The 21,667-nt window shown below is 31.5% G+C and overlaps 1 protein-coding gene across 1 annotated transcript in view; it reads left to right on the top strand.

Moving 5' to 3' along the window:
• Window positions 1-13,259, top strand: part of LOC124364445 (probable phosphorylase b kinase regulatory subunit beta) — a 69,917-nt gene extending 56,658 nt beyond the window's left edge. The window contains 9 exon segments of the mRNA XM_046819941.1: window positions 3,293-3,322; window positions 3,324-3,496; window positions 4,091-4,172; window positions 5,515-5,570; window positions 7,105-7,345; window positions 9,424-9,531; window positions 12,880-12,964; window positions 13,060-13,091; window positions 13,093-13,259. Of these exon segments, the coding sequence (XP_046675897.1) occupies window positions 3,293-3,322; window positions 3,324-3,496; window positions 4,091-4,172; window positions 5,515-5,570; window positions 7,105-7,345; window positions 9,424-9,531; window positions 12,880-12,964; window positions 13,060-13,091; window positions 13,093-13,140 (855 nt within the window). The 3' untranslated portion in view covers window positions 13,141-13,259.
• Window positions 13,260-21,667: the final 8,408 nt, after the last annotated feature.

The following is a 21,667-nucleotide window of genomic DNA, read 5'->3' as shown; positions in this document are numbered from 1 at the left end:
TAAAATAAAATTATTAGCAAAACAGTTGGGATCAGTTTATATCAATATTTTTTAATTGTCAAAGGTAACGGTTTTTGATTAATACACTATAAGGACATCGAGAGTTGACGCTATTTTGTATAAAGGCTAATAAAAGGTTAAGGGGGTTAATGAAGATATCTTAAATAACAAATTTAATTTTTGTATTATTTTGTTTACACCAAGTAAAAGTAATTTTGGACATCTCTTATTTTTACTGAGTGTTAGCTTTCTTCTAATTACATCATTATTGTCACTCATACCATTAGTAACAATTTCACATTTTAGTATACTTAGAAACCACTAACCTTGTATTGTTATGCCTTGTACCAAAACCCTAATTTTTTTTAAAACATGACTCATTGTTGTAATAGTGTGGTGTTACAAATACTTAATAATGTGTTCAACAACATTAAGAATAAATTATTATACTAACAACAAATCTATCTAGCTTTATTAGTTATTTTTAACACATTTTATTGGTATATGCAATTATATATCTAGAGTGTCTATTTTACAGTTGTCATTAAATTTACATTAATTTTTTATTCTGTATTAGATATTGGCGGAGCTCCCATGAGATTTACAATATTTTATGTGAAAACCCCATTTATTGGTATTCCAATTATGGCCTATAACTGATTCAAGAATCCTCTAAAATATTCAAATTTGTTTTTATTATTTGTTTTGATCATATTAAAGAAAATGTTAAAATCAATTAAATTATAGAAACTTACATTGTCAAATCACATTTTGTTGTCATATCTCTCGAATGAAACCAATAAAGGTTTTAACTGTTAAGTGGTTTAAAATGTTACAGTTGGAATTACAGTGGTTTGTCTACAAAAAAAATTAAAAGCCATACTAATGTGGAAAATATACAGTAGTATTTAACGTTCTTATCCACAATCTTTCATGAGATGAAGTTAAATTATTATAGATTTGTAGAGTATCAAAAAGTGTAATCGGTCTGCAGATATAATGTCTATGCTCCTATAACTTATGGAATATTCCATCAGATTTGTTAAACATTTTCTTTCTTTAGAATTCATCATTATTGATTTAAAACAATAACAGGGCATTTTAAGAACTGGTATTTGCCCTTTTCTTCAGGTGTGAAATGTTACAACATTTAGTTTAGCATGTCAAAATGATAAGCAATTCAATCATTGCTATGAGCACACTAAAGACAATAATATTGACAAAAAAAGGTTATATATCAAAAACCATACGTGTACCTGAAACACAGAAGAAACAAGCACAAACAAAAAAATCACAATTCAGCATAAGTGTAATATTTTTCAAATTTTATACTTTTCCAAATATTGTATATTCTGTATTGGTTGAGAAAAAAATACAGTAGTTTCATTATAATTTTGCATATTATTATTTTATTCTTTTCATTATTTACACCAGCCCTGAGCTCTGTTATATTTGTAATTCAAGGAATGTTACTAAAATACATTTGTATAAGAAGGAAATAAATATCAAATAAATTAAGGTTGGATTTATTCTGGAAAATGAAATTTTTGAGCAGTTAATCATGCTTGACTTTGTTTTCCAAGGTTTTATTGTTGAGAGAGTAGTGGCCATTATTCTTAATTCCTTTGTTATTTTACTGTACAAAACCTCAGTTAATAAAACAAAACACCAGTATCACTAAAGAATACTTACTCTATGAATTCACTTTTATACTTGCATTTATTTTGAGGTCAATTTGTGTACTTCATATTTTTATTCTGAAAAAAAAAACTTTCATTACTGGAAGACTACTGATTTTGATTCTCTGATATCTAAGGAAGGTGGTAATATTTAATAAGAAAACCATTTTTGTTTTATTTATATGTATATTAATTCACTAAAAGAAACTAATTTCATTATTAAAGAAATGTAAACAATTAGAATTTTGGCATATTTTGAACTAATAAAAGTAAAAAATGTTTTGTTTTGAGTTGTTTATGATTCTGGCTACAATATAAAATGTATTACATTTTTAGATAAAATCCCAAAATATATTAATATATTAATAAATATATTAAATATATATAAATATTTTATATATATATATATATATATATATAATCCCAAAACTTAATTTTTATTTTAATAACTAAATTATAAAGTAAACGTTATCTATAGTATGCTTTGTCTTGTGCTGATAATACCAATATTGAGGTACAACACTCTAGTTCAGGATATGTTGGATCAGTAGAATCAGATAAAATATCTTCATCAAGCAAACTGGCAATCTTTGATTATTCAAATTCAGAAGCAAAGTTTCATTGTTGTTTTCATGATTTCAAACTACTGCTTCTTCCATTTTAAATAAGGAAAAATGAATAAGAGGGTATGTGAATATGTGGATGGTGAGGTAGATGCGGCCCACAAGCAGCCAGCTGTTCTGGCACGTGATTAAAGCTGATTTTAGATTTTCTTTTCTTTTTTTTTTAAGAAAAGGAGAGACCGATCTCCTTTAAAGCCTTATTCAGTCCGTCCTCATGGGCCACTGGCCTATGCGAGGATCTTATCAAACAGAATAAGGTGGAGAGTCGATACAGTACGAGGTTGATGGTACTGATAAAAAGTGCAACGGTCACAGACAGGATTTGAACCTGCGCTATCTCTAACTCAGGTCCAAAATCCAACGACTTAAACCACTCGACCATCGGCACTCCCGATTATTTATTTAGCAATGAAAGCCTGTTCAAATGGTTCTGAAAAATATCAAGAGGTAGCAGCACATTTCAAGAAACAAGATGACTGGTTGTCAATTATGGAACTAAATCTGTTCTAATTCAATCACAGTTCATTCTAACTGTGTGCCTGGGTCTAGCCCAGAGTTTGAATTGTGACTGTGCACGCATGGCACCCCGGAGGTTGCTCAGGCTCCACTTGGAAAGTGTTAAACAACATAGAAATAAATAAGATCAGGTAGGATAGGAAAATATGAGTTTACATGCAATTTGAAATTAATGAAGTTTGAATTATGAGAATGTAACTGTATTTTTCTAAACCAATCTAACAATTAGACAATAGACATTTTTGTTATCATAAATATTTTAAATATTCTATAATTTTTCATCACCAGTTGTTCATGTGTGATGTTTAATTTTTCAATATGATACACTTTTACTAAGAGATTGCATTGTAATATACAATAAATATCAGTAAAAGTTATATATTTCAACCCTTGAAGATACAAGTGTAATCGTGACATAAAACACACAAAATATATAGTAAAAGACAAACAGCTATCGAACTTTATGGATTACAGTTGACTGTTGGAGTGATCGGACGAGAGGAGGACAGTGTTCGACAAGCCCCCAACACCAGCTGAGATACGCTCAGTGATCTACTCCCGGATACAGCCGTACGACGTGATACAGGCAGTACTGCAGCAGGAGGTGGTGTTGTACTGTGGCCGTCTCATCGGCACAAACCCTGACAAGTTCAAGGGGATCCTCAAGATTAGGGTTGGGTGAGTACTAAATAGTCCAGAAGCACAGCCAATTTGCAATGCAAAAGTTTATGACGTAGTAATTTGTGAAATTGATGGAGGAATTTTACCTTTATAAGAAAGAAATCATTAGCCATGCTAGCTATTGTGATTATCAATGGGAGGGGGGTTTTCAAAAGAGTTAAAAATATTAAATATTAATTTTTTTTTCAAAAGAGTTAAAAATATTAAATATTAATTTTTTTAGCTTGATACACTTGTCACGTTGTGTATAATATAATTTAAATCACATCAGCTAACGAGAAATTATAACATTCAGTCTCTTTATCTTGTTAGCTGACTATGATATCTCAGTTCTCAGTGTTATTTAGGTATTATTTGGTTATAACAGTATAATTTACAAAAAAAAAAACTTAAAAAAAAAATTACTATTTACCATTTTGACCTCTTTTTCCCAATGTAAGATGTTTCTCTGATCCTTGTTGATTTTATGTCTGTTGTCTTGCTATATTCAGTATTTGTCTTTATGTGTGAAAGTCTGAAGGTGTCAAAACAAATCTTATTTCTAACTTGTGCCTCTGTATGTTTAGAGTGTAACAACACCTTGATTTTCAGATGGGTTTTGGAAGCAATGAAACTGTGCCTTAAGATGTTGTACAAAAACCCTAAGCCATTGGAAAACCATAGTCCTTATGAGGTAAGTATTGTTAATCTTTATATACTCGTACTTTTTTTTTGTAACGTAAGTTGATCAAATACAGAAGGTGCTCTTAAGTCAGACTCTTGGAGTGATAGTGTGTATTTACTAAAATTACTAGAGGTAATTAGTAGAGGTAAAGTGAAGAAGCAGAACCAATTAATAGTAAATCTTTTTTAGTTCTTAAACTATTGCAAGTACAGTAGACCCTCTTTAATCCGGCACTGCGCCAGTTCAGCACTCCAGTAATCCAGGGTATTTCGACATATACGTGGAGTGAGGGATTCAAGTTGAGACATGTTATTGAAAACCGTGTTAACAAACCACCTACGATCACTCAATTGTCTTGTGGTTTATCCACTCTGTTCACGCTAACAATGCCAGTGTTATCCATGTTATTGATACTGTGCTTAGTATTATAATTTGTGCTTAATTTATATTTAAAGAAAGTAAGTGAAAAATGTCTTAGTGTAAACAAAAACATAAAACCTTGACTCTGCTTCAGAAGTGCGAGACCAAGTTTGGACATTGCACATACGCGGGTGCCATCACCACAAGCACTTGTCTCTGTTTTAAATGAATATTACTTTTTAAGAAGTGACACAGAGTCTTTCATGAATAGTGATTGCTGTCCTGGTTTTAGTATAATTTTCCAGGTTAGAGACATAATCATGAAAACATCATGGTTCATTCATATTCATATAATGAGCGGCGCCTGTTGACATATCCATCTCTGTTCATTAAATTCATTTGCAAAACCCTCTTTTCTTTTTAACTAACCCATCACCTCACATCTTCTTCTTTTAAGTTCATTTGCCACATATACTAATATATAGGCCAGCTACAACCAACTGTTCCTAAAACAACATTAGCACATTCAATACTACACTAAATATTGCAAAATGTGAAATAAAACTGAAATTATGTGTGAAAAATATTTGTTTGGGAAATCTATCTGCGATTGCTTAGGCCATTGCACAGCCCATTGTATGGTCACTTTACAATACCAATCATGCGGCGGTCTTGTATATAGATGTGTAAGATGATTGCATAGTGTATAGGAGACACTGTAGCCATCAGAAGGAAATTTATCAAACAGCAGAACGAGTCTATTTTAATTTTTGCAATAATACTAGTAGATCTTGCCTTTTCAGTCATATACTCCACAATTACTTGTTGTAATACATGTTATCACTTTATTTTGTTGTTCTATATTTTATTTTTAAGATTGTCCCCTAGAATTCCACTAACTCCTAGGCTGTAGTGCTTTAAGCCTCTATGTAAATCAGCCCTTTATACAGTAGTTATTTTTTCCCTATTTTGAAAATGATGTACTTTACAGGTCCGACAACTACTGTTCAAAGTATTATCAGTACGAGAATGGGCTCAACATGAACAGTAAGTACGCACATAATAACTTTAGCATATAGCAAGATTTAAGTAAGTTAAAAAAATAAATTTGTGAGACAAAAGTCTGTATTTGTAAATCTGAACAAATGAATTACAGTTTAAATAATTTCAAAGTTCGCTTGTGATGTTGAAAATATTAATTCCTGTTATAAAATTACTTCTAGACTCATGTTCATTGCAGTGTATGAGACCCAATATGTTTATCTGTTACTTGAACTTATTTATTCTTACTTACCATTTATTATTACTGTTCTATATTATTAATTCAGAAATATTTATTTTGTAATAGGGAATTACAAAAATTACACATTTTCTACACGTTTTACAAAAGATTTAAACCAAGAATATGGATCAATACAATATCCTATATTATATTCACGAAGATTACAAAATAACATTAAAAAAATGTCCATACTATAATTCCAAGTAATGATTTATGTTTATAATCAAAAACGCACAGGTCAAATTAATATTAAAACTTTACGTGACAACTGTTATTATTAAAAGTAAATAAATTTACTTTTAATAAAGTGTGTGATTTTGCAGTGTTGTGATTATTAGAAACCAATATAAGATCCTTCTTTAACATTTATTTATGTTATGTCATTACACAAATTTGATACATTATCAGTCACCTTTGAACGGTTTCAATGGATTGTGATTCTGAAATGCTATGTATATGATGTTTGAAAGAAGGTCTACAAATCTAAAACTTGGTATCTTGATACTTGGTATTTAGATGCTTTTTATGGAAGAGGTGATTTCTTTAACACTCTAACTGTACTATGTCCCAAACATGTATTAACCTCACTATCCCCGGATATGTCTTATTCATTAAGAGCTTAGTAACTGTACAAGTAAGATGAGATTAAACCCTCCCCCCACCCCCTTCCACGATAATTTGTTCCTTCCTTAAATTGCAAGGATTGGGCTTGCCATAACGAACAACTTTAATAAATATTTTCTCCCAGCAGTCTATAATTTTTTCTAAAAAAAGTATGAATTGGTAAGAATTGGAAATGAATAATATAAACCAACTTCTGAGGTGGGTGCATCTCTAAGGCTTCATTGGAGATATCTTTTTGTTTATGGAGCAGGAGATGTAGCCCTTGGATAGGGATGGTGTATGGAGATTTGTGGTTACATAAATGTACTTTATGTCAGGTCTCCAGTTCTGGACCACTCTCTTTTCGTCATTCGTGAACCTTCTATAGTCAATGGATGGTTATGATAATGCACTGAAAGAAAGAATTAAAAAAACAACAACATATGGCCTGGAAAATAAATTTACAAGATAATATTTTGAACATTGTTTTCTCGAGAAGGTTCTTGGATCATATTTTTGTTTTCTGTACCTTCAGATCCTGCACTAAATAACCTCTTGACAAAATAATGAGTGCTTCAGTGGTGTCTATGCAGAATTGACTATAATATATTGTAGACAAACATTTTTCTTCTAATTTCCATAACATGTAGTGTATAAATTAAGATTATATGACTGAGTAGTGTGGTATGTTGGCAGCCTGAGCCCTCTACAAAGGCGTCAGCTGGAGGGTTGCTTGTGCCGAGTGCCAGCCCAGTTCTACCTGCAGGTCTGGGACATCCTAGCACGCACACCACAAGGAATCCGCACGCAGGGGCACACACTGCCACACCAGCCCACCCTTACCAACATGACCCGGTCGGAGCTTAACTTTGGACTGCTTGTCGAGGACATTCTCAATCACATCCAACAACCTGAGTACCGACAGATCATCGTTGAGGTCAGTTAGGTGGCAATAGAATATTGTAAACTACCACCTCTTCACATTCAATTCACCTTGTCGACAAGCATGTCTTTCTTATTTCAATTTATCTTAATTTAAGTACTTAATTTAAAAACTTCACAATTACCTTGTGTTAGCTTATCTTATATAAATTTGTTAAAATAATCTCTTACACTGCAATCCAATTTTCAGCAATACTAATACAATAAGACAGTATTTAAGAATCATATTTTAAAAACCATTATGTAGGCCTTATACTTTTTTTAAACCAAATTAGTTTAAGAGTTACTTAAAACAACATTGTGAAGCCCTAAATTCTTAAGGTTTTTAGGGGAGTACAGGACAGATATTGTCTCCATAATCAAATTAATTTCAAATTAGCTAAAATGACCCAACACTATAAAAATTCCAATTTTTAGTGTGGAATTGTTATGTTCTTCTAAGGTAAATTATTTTTAAATTGCCCATAAATAACGTTTTTGTTGTAAATTTTCCAAAAATGTATTTAGGATCTGTATTTCCTGTTAGACAAAATTGGCAAAAGACAGCATCCCTAAATAATGTCTGAAAACTCAATTAAAGTTTTTATTTCATCCTAACCTAATTACTTTAAATGTAGAAAAAAAAACAATATTTTGATGCCCTATATTTTCAAAATGAAATGAATCTATTCACTAGAACAAACATAAATTACAAAATGATAATGTTATACACATAATATAAATAAGTTAAGTTAAGATAAGTTAAATGAATTAGTCTCCACAAATCAATCAATCATCTTGATCATCTTCAAATCAATCTTCTTACAACTATATTTGTTGTAAGAACTCATACAAGTTGTTAATAAAGACTACATCATGTGTGTGGGGACGATCAATCTTTAAACATATTAACAGATTCACTTCGGACGGGACCTATTGGCTCCTCACTGATTGTTACTAAAGTTCGTTACGGCTTTGCTTGGTCTATTGTATTACTATGCCAGTCTGAGATCAGCAGTGCAGCTGTGAGGTTGGTTGCTGCATCGTAACTTTTCCTGAACAACCTTTGTCAGTTTTTATCAGCTTGGTACAAATCTACGCCATTATTGTTTCGTGTAACGTGTGTTTGACTTGTCATAATGTATTATTAGTGTAATAGTATAGCACCTACGGTACATTTATAGATTTGTATTAGCAGCAAACGTGTTAATCGAGCTAAATCAATGTGGTGTTGAAGTTAAACAAGTAAAGGCAATATTCAAATTAAGAAATGTAATAATTTTTCATTAAATTAACAAAAAGTTGATGATGAGTTTAATGTTTAAAAATTTAAAAATAAGATAAAATATGCTTATGACCAAGAATCTTTAAATTGATATATTTTTGTAGAGTGTGTTGTGTGTAAATGTTTGAATGAAGAATCTCCGGACCTCCCACACACCTGGGAGATGTTACATACCTCTTTTACGTAAACTTTATAACTTCACAGATTTTAAAACTAGTTCAGCAGTTGTTTAATGCATTATGATTGATTGTTTCCTAATATAAGAGCCAATCACATTAGTAAAAAATTGTATCAAAACATTGGAGGCTGATTTTGAAAAGTATTAAATGCAAACAATTAGGTTTATTTATTTTGATTTATTAAATCAAAATGTTTTGAATTTAAATGTAATATAATTACTAGTGCTGATAGGCTAATAGGAATAATATATCAAGTAAAGTTGGTCAAATGTGTAATTCAACCATTCAAATCACATAATTTTGTTTCTTCAAAAGTGGTTATCCAAGTGAAACTATTCAGAGGATTCTTAAGCAATTTATACACTTTTTTCTGATGAATGGAGAAAAAAATCTGTTTTTTGTATTTAGCTATCATGAGTTATATTAATTTAATTACTTGTTAAACATGCTTTTGTTATTGTTACATTTCATTATTGTTATTTTAATTTTACTTAGTAAAGATTTACTGTACACAATCTTCTATTATTTATATTTTATAAACAAACCTATACATTTTACTAACAAATTTATAATATTTTTTTGTATAGTGCCCATGAAAAAATAAAGAGATTTTTTTGTATCATTTTTCAGTTGCTGTGTATAGTATCCACCATTCTCCACCGCAATCCTGAATTGACCTTTCGAAACCAGTTGGACCTCGATGAACTAGTCTCCGAGGCTTTCAAAATGTTTTGCAAGGTATAATTTCAATTCATATAAGTAATAAAAAATGTTTGTGTTATATTTCTATTTCAGTTAAGCAGTTTAGAATAGAATAAAATATTTATTCAGCCACAAGATATTCCACACAAATACATAGGCAAGTTTAGATCAATATAAGTTTAACAAATATATAGGCTATAAATATTGCTCACAGTATGTAATCGTCATCAAAATGATGAAACCTATATTATCAATTTTCAATTTAAATAATTATTCACCAAATGGTATAAATAAACAACAAATAACAAATCAATAGTTTTTTAATAGTCAGTAAATAAAAAATAGATAAATATCCTCACAAATAAATAAACAATAATAATTATAAAAATAGTCAATGAGTAACAAAGATTAAAAACTATCAACAATTAAACACAGAAACTTTGTGACACTTAACTACATTTCGTTAAACATACACTCATAATTAAGCTTTTTTTAGACTACAAAATCTGACTCAGCCCAACTCATTGATAAAAACTCCTCTACTTTATAAAAAGTTAAGCCAACTTTAAACCTATTTTGCTCTGGTTTCTTTACTTTGTCGATTTTATTTATTAAGCGGCTCGATATAACTACTGGATTTTTTTACTTATTTGTAGCCTATTTTGTGGTAAGTTAATTAAGAATGCAGACCTAGTATTATGGGAATGTATAGAGCTTCTTGTACAAAACTTGATCTAAATTTGATCTTAAATACCTAAGGCACTGAAAAAATACAATGGGTATATGTGGTTCTTATACATTGTTTTTATAAACACTTTATATTTGCTCTTTATGAGTTCATAACCCATATAAGACTGTTGGGTAAATGTAAATGTCCATACTTTTTAGGTAGTTAAATTGAATAGTAAATATTTTGAAATGTCAGGTGAAAAATATTTTATATAAACTAAATATAATGAAGAGCTAGAACTAGCCATGAGACCTAGAATAGGCAAGAAATTGAAGCTGTCAGGCAGCAGAACACACTCTAGTGGTTATGAAATTATTATCTTATGATACATCAATTTATTAAATCCAAGAGTGAATTCCTTTACATGCCCCTTTAGGTTCACGATTCTTTAATATAACCACAGCCAAAGAACTTCTGGAAAATCTCATAACACATAAAATATGAGGCTGCCTTTGTGTGCGGAAAGATTACCTGAATGGAATTAGTATAGTAATACTAAATTTTTCCTTTGCCTTTTGGCTCCTTTTTGGCCTGGGTAGGTGGTCTGAGCCCCAGCCATGTTCCCTAATGGTGTTCAGGAAAGCCAGTAGTTTAACTGCCACCCTTCCCTTTACTTTCGTCCTCCAGACTCTGCACCTCTGCTGGTAGAGGGGCCATGCGGATCTTGATGATGATGATGAGGATAATGAGAGGAACAAGCAGTCAGAGTAGAAGTAAACCTTCAATTTACTCTAAGATAGTATGGTAGGCATTTGAGTACCACCCACTGCTACATTAGAGGATCGTGTGGAAAGTAACAAGACATTTCCTTCCGCCTCTGGAGATCGGTTTATTTAGTGATGGAAGAGGTTCTAATTTCCATTAACTGAACCCAGGTGGACAAGCTTGAAAAGTACAGCTTCCAGGAGGTAGAGTATGGTACGCTCAGTAGTTAGATAAACATGCATATGAAGGAGCCATCCAAATACCCATAGTATTTCCTTTAAGATGAAGGTAATTTTGATATTGAAAATTAAATTGGTTTGAAAGAATGAAAATAGTACAAGGTTTAGTAATGTTTGGCCATGAATCAAATTAATTTTAAGCAGCACAAAAAGAATCATCTAAAGGAATTAGTCATTTTTATACAAAAACTACTACATCCACAGTACGCAGTAAAATGTTTTTCAGGCAAAGGTTAATTAATTTCATCTAACTTAGCTGAAATCTTTATTATTCTTTTGTCCTGGATATACAGGGTGTACATAAAGTCCTGCACGGGTATAATATTTTCTGAACGATAACAGATAAAGAAACAAGATTTGGTACATCAATACTACACCTAAAAATCTACTTTTTGAAGGAACTATCAGTTTTCTGTAATATCATGGGGACGTCCCGCAAGGAGTCAGAAGGAAATCTTAAATAGGAGCATAGGTCAATATGGACATCATTTTAAAGGGCTTATCTAGCAGAGTTTAATGCCGCAAACCGCACTCAAAAAGATTGATCCAGTACAAAATGGCGGCTGTTCAAAGATTTTACTTGGTTACATTTTATTAGTAGCCATAACCCCAGTAAAGCAAAACTGCAACCAAACGAATACTGCAGCTAACTACTACATTATGCTTGTCAGTTGTACAGAAGTGAATTATGACATTAGTTATCCTCAAGGGTTACAGATTTGGTCCTAATATATTGATAACGGGGAAAACCTGATAACAGTAACAATTAGAAATCTCTTATCTTTGGGTCGCAGTTAGGACTTTCCTATTAGCCAGTCTATTCATAGTAGGCTATTCTAGTTTTCTTGTTTTAGTAGTGCTGTCCATCCATTTTTTATCAGTGCGCTTTAGTACAAAAGAGTTTGTCGTATTGCTTGTAGTTCTTCAACTACACTATGTCGCTTGACGAACGTGAACGTATAACACGTTCTTATGATGGTTGGGGAAATAACAGACGATCACACGAGGAAGCATGCCATTTATTTAATGACTACTTTCACGAGAGGCAGCCAATTTCTAGAACAACTGTAGGGAGAAACTGTTCAACACTTTATGAAAACAGGAAGTGTTTCCGATCGTCATAGTTCGCTGAGATTTCTAATTGTTACTGTTATCAGGTTTTTCCCCCGTTTATCAATATATTAGGACCAAATTTGTAACTCTTGAGGATAACTAATGTCATAATTCACTTCTGTACAACTGACAAGCATAATGTAGTAGTTAGCTGCAGTATTCGTTTGGTTGCAGTTTTTGCTTTACTGGGGTTATGGCTACTAATAAAATGTAACCAAGTAAAATCTTTGAACAGCCGCCATTTTGTACTGGATCAATCTTTTTGAGTGTGGTTTGCGGCATTAAACTCTGCTAGATAAGCCCTTTAAAATGATGTCCATATTGACCTATGCTCCTATTTAAGATTTTCCTTCTGACTCCTTGCGGGACGTCCCCATGATATTACAGAAAACTGATAGTTCCTTCAAAAAGTAGATTTTTAGGTGTAGTATTGATGTACCAAATCTTGTTTCTTTATCTGTTATCGTTACAGAAAATATTATACCCGTGCAGGACTTTATGTACACCCTGTATGTAGGAAGTATCCTCACAAATGGCTTAAGAGATAACCTTTCTGTATATTACATATAATAAAATATATGAATGAACTTTTTACAGGACAACCAGATGGAAGGCTGTAGAGACGTGATGGTGTTCTTTTCTGCTGCCAATTCTGTGACTACAGGGTACCTTGCACGAGCAGGTAATTTATACTGATAGCAGTTTTAGCTGGCATTTATGTGATAACTAACTATGTATATAAAGTTTGTAAGAAATAATGCTATGTATAACTTGCAGTTGTGAACAACGTGTTGAAGGGAGGACAGCTTGCTCCCAACATCAGGTGTGGAAGAAGAGGACCATTGTCGCATCTCCTAGTCAGCTTGCTACTGTATGATTGTTTTTCTTCAGAGTTTATTGTTGAAATCATTACTATAGTATATATCAATGTTAATGTGATAGTATATTTTTGAGATTTTTTGATTGTATACGGTTGGTTACAAACTATTTGTTATTTGTACCTCCTTGTTCACTACTCTGGTTTTAAATAGTAAAAGAAGTTTCATAAAAAATGTTTTATTTTTATTTATTGTGACACATACACTCTAATTCGATGAAAATAAGGCATATATAGATTAAATGACATTCTTATTTGCTATTATGTATTATATTTATATACAGTATACCCATGCTTGAACATGGTCAAATAAGATTTTAAATGCAGTTGGCAGCGTCAAATGAATAAGATGGGATGTTCATTTCAAAGTGAACTCTCAATTGCCCGCCTTTTGGTGATGCCATTCAAACCAGGTTGAATGTATGATGAGTCTTAACACTCAGTTGGAGAGTATCAAATACTAGGTTATAAATTCAAACACTCAGCTATTACATGTTGCACGTTTTTATTCGGTGATTTAACCAAATTTCAAACTTTTGGTACAAACTTTAAATTTAAATCTTCAAGAATCAGTACTGAAACATAATGTCTGCTTAAAATTCACTTCAGAAATTTCTTATTAACGTAAACTATTAAGATAAAAACAGAATTTTTTTAGAAAGAAAATGAGCAGTTCACTTACTTCACTCGTGAATTTTATTAAATTTTTATCCTAAATTTTAATCACTTCTTTAACCCATTGGCTTATACATATTTTTACTATCAGCTCAACTGGAGTTATCCTATTAAAAATGCTAAAAACGTAAGAGTTTTGTTATATGTTTATAAAAAAATTTATTTTTCAAGTTATTTGGTTATATTTTATATCCTTTTGGATTAACATGAAATGGGCTTTAATAATAAATAGATAATGATATATTTGGTCATAATTTAAAAATAATAATGCTGTACAAACTAAAAAGTTTTGGAATTTTTTAATAATACTAGAATATAAGTATATCTAAATACTGAAAATTCCAAGAATATTGATTTTTTCTCTTGTAGTACACTAATATTCTTATAGTAACTTATTATTCATTTAAATTTAAATTAATTGTAGTATTGCAGTTTTTCTTATGTGTTACAACAATATTAGTCTAATTTATACTAACATTTGGTTGAAAAAGGAGTTTTAAAAAAATTATTTAGATGGCGCTGTATTTGTCACGAAACGGTTCCGTGATATAAATTTTGAGCTCAGACTAGCTGTCACGGAACCGTTCCGTGATACAAGTCCAATGGGTTAAAGGTTACATTGTGATACAATTTAAAGAACATTGACCATGGACTCCTGACTGCATAACAAGTGCATCCTCTACCTCTACACTCTTAAATACTTGGTTTCATTTCCATTTCAATTCTAAAGTTCTGATTTTAATTACTTGTTTATATAACGGTAAATAATATTTTCTGTACACACGCAATGGCCCGAATGTAAAAAAAGACTGGATTATCAAAAGAATAAGATGTACACTCAAATATCACTCTTTTGAACACTCAGCACTAGCAGCAGTGAACGAGAGCCAGGTACGTACAGAAAATCACTACAGTAATGAAGTAAGGTTGAAACTATTCAAGTGACACAGCTTAGACCTGTTTAGAGGCCTTTCTTTGTTTAAAGTTGTTATTGACAATGGAAGGTTTGAAAGGATAACAGGATTTCAGACATTTTCCATTGTTTATGTTACAAAATGTATAACACAACATTTTGAGGATTGAACTTTCAGCTGCGCTGGTGTGACGTTTGATACTGTTCTTGATTTCTCGTGCTTGTGACTTGCATCTTGTGCTGTGATAACGCCTGGGTTCATTTTTTCTGTCTGGACTCAAAGCAGTTTCCAGGTATGTTTAATAATGCCTTTTCTTTCTTCATTATTTTTCTTCCCTTTTTAATGACAGTCCGTTGCTGCATGTTTTAATTCTGATGTGTTAATTATCCTTTTACCCGACTAAGAGGAATATATTTCAATCTTTGAAACAGTGTGTTACACATTTTGTAACATGTAACGTTGTTTTTCTTTGTTTGAAGGTTATTTTTGACAATGGAAGGATTGTGAAGGAAACAGGATTTTTCCGGACATTTGCCATCGTTCAGTGAAACAAGAAATCAGTAACACTACGTTTCGCATCATATAACGTTGGCAAAATTCCAAAATCCTATTATCCTTTATAGACATTTGGTTTTTTTCAAAAACAAGTTTTTACAGATCTTTGGGACCAAGTGGAGCAGAAATGCAGTCCTTGATAAGGATAAATTCTGAAAATAATGAGCCTTGGCTAAGTTAAACAAGTGAAGGTGTAGTAGCATGCTAACATGGTCAAATTAGACGAGAAGTTTGGATGATGGGAGTTAGGGTTGGTGAGAATCATCCATTCAAAGAGTATTGTATTTAATTTGTTTTTTATAACTCATTTATATCTGCGAGTTGGGGAATAAGCATTGAGAGTCTTACATCTGTTCATCATTATTTGTCATTTTCAACACATATTATTATTTACGCTCTATTGAAATTAAAATAAGGAGGGAAAAATTATTTGTAAGAAACAACTATAAGAATAAGCCATATTAAAAATTGTTAGAGCTACAAATTTTTATTATTAGGAGTTTACAGTATATATATATATATTATATATATAATATATATATACATTAAATTTTTATAAATGGCAATAGCCTTATTTAATTTCAATAAACATTGAAATCACAAAAAGTACTTGCTCCGAAATTATATGTATATTATATTATATAAATATATAGTGTATTGGGGGGGTGGGGGGGGGGGGGGAACATTGGTTTTGTATATGTATAAAAACAATAACACAATTTTTAGACAAACTAACCATAGGTACGGAACTAGGATTTCGGTTTCAGTAAATATTTTAACAGATAGATTAACTAAAAGCATTTACATTAACTAATTCTCATTATATAATGCAAATTTTTGATTAGAAATTTACCGAGACCATTAACTGATTTTTATAATATAAAAATTGGAATATTTAAGAAGCTACTGGTTAATTGGCTCACGGATTTGGGAGGGGAGGCAACGGAGAACGTTATTGCATCCAATTACAGATAGGATTTTCTGCTTCTTTTTCTTTTACTTCAAGCTCATGTCTGTTACTAGCCTATGCCCCGTTACCTTACTTACTTTTTTTAGCTCTTTGTAATGGGAGCTAGGTTTATGTATTTATGTATCTAAGTGAGTGTGTTAAGTGTGCTACATATCTGAGTTATATATGATTAAAAACTTATCGGCAATGTGGGTCGACCTATCTTTTCAACGACTCGTGCCCACGCACAGGCTTGCCTATGTGGGTACTTTTTTCCTATATTTTAAGTAATTTTAATGTTTTAATCATACTTGAAAATTACTATAGTATATATTACTCTATTATGGAACTGTAATTTCTTTATTTGGAAATAAATAAGGTTTTGAATTGAATTGAATTGAATTGAACTTGTGTTTTGCACAGCTACCCAGAGTTTAATTCCATACCCTATATGAGGATAGATTAGGCAAAAATATGCCGTTTTCACGACTCCGATGGAGCAATACTGTGCCAAGTTGCGAAGAGCAAAAATATCTGATGCAATTTCTGCACAAGCGTGGTCGATGTGATTATCCCAAGTCAAACCCCGATCTAGCTACATATAAAGGAATTTCGTGGTTTGTGTTTTTATTGTTTACATGTTTTATACTGTAAAGTTTCCATTAAATCTAGAATACAGTAAATGTTTTGTTGATAGTGCTAATATTGACAGTGTCCTGCACTGAGCGCCAAAGAAAAAATTTAACTTTTCTTGTAAAGTGACGAGATTTATAATATTTATTGAGAAATGTTTTTAAGGAAACTGGTAATAATGATTTATTAAAATGTCCTTAATAAAAAAGCAGCAAAGTATGGTATTGTTTTTTGATGGGGAAGGATGGGATTGAATTTAAAACCTTTGATAAATGTTTTATAAGAATTAAATATAGAGTAATATGAAATATTATTATATTGTTTACCGAGACTGGGCCGGCAAAGCAGATTTGGGACGACTCAGACGAATTTCCAGAGGTTCATATCGGTTTGCTCCGGAGTGAAAAACTCGTAGAATCATCTATTAAAGTCTATAGTTTTATATTTAAATACATCCATGACCACATCCATACAATAGCAATACATCCATTGCTAATTGATTCAAAAAGCCAATGTAGTTCCTAAATTTGGCAATAATACTAAATATGATTGTATAAACCTCCCACATTTTAAATTTACCGTTCTATAGATCTCCCCGAGATACAAACGGAAAGACACACATTTATGCTTTAAAGATTTAGTGATATATTTTATTTATGTAAAATTGTTTTTGTACAATTCAAAAATTTAGTTCAAACAAATTTTAAAACCTTAGGAATTTATTAAATTAATGAATAGTGTTAGTGCTATTGGTTCAAAATTAGTGAAGCCTGTAACTCGAGGGGCTGGAAAAACTTAATTTATGATTCTCTGTCTGTCTTTCCCGAACGATATTCCGATAACTAAAATGTGCTATTGACTTGAAATTGTGCATGAAACTTCATATCTATTTGAGGAACACTGAGTTTCATGATGGTCATGTCACTCTGTAGAGTTTGGTTAGGTACTAGCCAGAGAGTGGTAATAACACTAATATCTTTGTTTCGTATTGAGCACAAAACTTGTATACAAAATTGTACACTATAGATTAATAATACCTCATTTTTTCTATTGAGTAATTATTTGTGCAGGATATTCAGAAAATAAATAATAACTAAAGAAGAAGTTATTAACATACGTACAAAAGTAAATATTGTTTCGTGAATGTTTAGCTGTTAGCTGTGATATTTTTAGGAAAGGGGTAAATTTATTTAATTAACAATAAATTCAACATTTTCAAAATAATATTTTGGCCTGACAAATTGCCCCCTTGTGCATACTAGTATGTCTAAATTTATTTATCATCAACACACTACAATGACTTTTTTTATGTATCAAAAGAATTTTACATTGTGGAAAATTAGCATTTCTTTGTTTATACTCTTTATTTTATACTCGAAAGGTTTTAACCCAATACCACACAATTAGAAAACATTTTATAATATTCTTTTTTAATATTATGCACTGTTAAGATATTATAATTACATTATCTTCTTCAATTCAATATCGTCTTATTTAGCTGTTCTCTCTGGAGCAGTTCCCTGATGTTTATAAATCCAGGCTATCGCTTTCTAGATAATAAACGCGCCACTCAGAACACTCAACCATTGAAATCGTTGGCCTAATATATTATCAACTTACATGATGTTCCATTCCAATTGGCTAATTAAATAGCAATATAATCAAAAATCTGTCATAAAGCAATCATTTTTTCAAACACCTGCCTATCATGAAAATTTATATTGGACTAAAATCCTAATTACAGTTAAAATATAGACATGCGTAGATATTAACTACTTCATCATTCAGCTAACGCACTTTTTCCGGTCTACAGTGTCATTTACATCGTAAAAAAATTCAATACTCATGCGATAATTTTAGGTAACGCTGTTCTAATATATTGATTGACTTTACCTACCACGTCATTCATGAGAGGGGCGCAATGAAAGCTGATTGAAAAGAGGAAGGAAATTACTTTGCTTGCTCTCAATCTGAAGTATAGGTTAGGTTTACATCTTGAACCTAATGCATAGATAACCACTGCGGTGCTGGCTCGGTATATTCATCACTGCATGACCAGATCAGGTTCTATTACTTCGGTGCTCAGTGCACAGTTTTCAGCTCTGCGATCAGAGCAAACAGTGCATTCAGTGCAGGTGCAGGACACCGAGGAAACTCTTCACCATCGAGTTACGGAACTTCGAGTGATTAGGACGTGCGGTTGCCGATTTCCTGTGTTCTATTCTTACTGATTCTTCTTCTCGAGCTTTTTTAACTGGTATTTTAGTTTAATAAAATGTAACCTTAACCTTAATTGGAGTTTTCTTTTGTTTTAATAATATTATTTTATCATAAAGTTAAATAGTTTTATTTGTCATTTTTCTATATATTACATCACACACACACAGAGTAGTGTAATAATTTCAAGACTTGGCTGGACCTGACACGATGGATGCAGGTCTAGCCACCCCGATTCAGAAGGACATGAACCCCTCTGAACTAGAAATAGCGGTAGATTCGTTTATTAAAATCTAACATGGATACGTCAGATCATACTTATAGTACTATTAACACTGATAATGACAACAAATACAAATGAGTTAAAACGAAAATGGGAAAATGTAGAGAACACTAACTCAAAAAATGAACAGACAACTGAGATTAAAAAAAGTTTTATTAAAAGATATTACAAAGAAAGTAACAAAGGGCCATACGAAATCATAGTTCAACATAAAAGTAAACAAAAATTAAATCCATTTCAGATTGGTAAAATAATAAAACAACACCACAATGACATAGATTTCATAGTACGTGCAGGCAACAACCTGTCTGTCACATGTAAAAATTACACTGCGGCAAATAATCTAATCGATTCACAATTCTTAACAAATTATAATGTATTTGTACCAACCATAAAAATTTATTCTGTTGGAGTCGTTTTCATTGAACCAGACATAAGCGAAAATGAAATACTCAATGAAACTGTTAGCGAATATCCATTGGTACAAGTACAAAGGATTAAAAGGAGAGTTAACAACTCTCTTATAGATACTCACTTTGTTAAAATTACCTTTGATTCAGATTGTTTACCTGAATACATTAAACTTAACTATGTTCGAATGAAGGTAGAAACATTTGTCATCCAGGTTAAACAATGTTTTAGATGTTTTTCATACGGACACGTAGCCAATTCTCCTTGCAAAAATGACAGACTCTGTAAGGACTGTGGGGATAAATATCACTCTGATGAGTGCACACAACCTCGAAGGTGCATACACTGTTATGGCCCACACAGTAGTTCTTCAAAATTATGTCCAGAATTTAAGAGACAAAAATTGATTAAAAATAGAATGAGTTACCATAAAGAGGATTATTTTAAGGCTAGCCTACATTACCCAATATCATACAAAGCAACAAAAAGCACACAATTTAAAAGACAATCATACGCTGACAAAATCAAAACAAATTTTGACTCTGAATATCCAGAGTTACCTGAATTAACACATAATATATCAACAAATATCAATACATATAACAGGTTCTCACCTTTGAGCGATGTAATGGAGCAGGATGACAGAGCTAGTTCAAATATGTTCAAGTATAAAAAACCTATATCTAGGGAAAGTACAATAAGCTACAATAGTAATAAGCAATACAATCAAAAGCATCCAACCAGATATGACAATTCCACTAAAAGAACCACAGAGTCATCAGATATACTTAGCCTAGGTAAATCAGTACCTGGACATAACCCTAGTAGTGTAAGTAGGGACCAAATTGAAAGATCTCCTGCACAGTAAAATTAGTGAAATAAGAAGCAAATGTCTTAAAGTCAATTTGTCAAATGTAAATAGTGCAAAAAAACAAATGGAAGAGATTTTTTCTTCCTTCCTCTCCAATGAGAGTCCACCCAAGGGAAAAACTGCTAAGCCCCCAGATAAACTGAATAAAGTAGTTACTGTTAGAGGTAGTAACACAAACATTAAGAGATAATACATCAGGACATGTCAAATGACCTCAATCTGATACAATGGAATGCTAGGTCTCTAAAGCCTAAATGGCCAGAGACCATACAATTATTTAAGACCGAAAAAATACATATAGGTTTAATTCAGGAATCATGGTTAGATGAAAATGAATCTTTAACCGATGATAATTATACATTATTAAAAGTAAACAGAGATGACAGCTATGGAGGTATAGCTGTCATTATTCATAAATCTATTAAATATAAAACCATATATGAATTCAATGACAATGTAGTACAATTATTAGCTATTGAAATTAGAAATTTTAAAGTACCTATTAATATATACAATATTTATTGTACTAATAAATATATACCTCGTTCCTTTTGGAATGACAAACTTTTTAACAAGGATAATGGATATACAATTATTTGTGGTGACATGAATGGACATCATCCGATTTGGGGTCCATTAAAGGCTAATTCGAGAGGCAATACTATTTTTGAAGAATACAGTAATTCATCATTCATATGTATAAATGATGGTAGGACTACAACCATACCAACATTTTGTCATCAACCAACCGCTATTGATCTGACTTTTGTGACGCCTAACCTATATTCACTATTAACATCTTGGGAAATAAATAAAGATGCACTAGGTAGCAATCATTTCCCAATTTCAATCAAATTTGACATAACTAGTATTTGTAATAGGCCTAATAGAATATTAAACAACAATGTAGGTGAAAGTAAAAAATTCAATTTTAAGAAGGCGGATTGGAGTAAATACAATAATTTAATTGAAAATAAGATTAATAGCATACTAATGCAAA

The sequence above is a fragment of the Homalodisca vitripennis genome, chromosome 6 (genome assembly GCF_021130785.1).
Source record: "Homalodisca vitripennis isolate AUS2020 chromosome 6, UT_GWSS_2.1, whole genome shotgun sequence".
NCBI classification, from domain to species: domain Eukaryota; kingdom Metazoa; phylum Arthropoda; class Insecta; order Hemiptera; family Cicadellidae; genus Homalodisca; species Homalodisca vitripennis.
The sequence above is the reverse complement of the archived record's forward strand: the minus strand, read 5'-3'. Positions and strand labels throughout refer to the sequence as shown.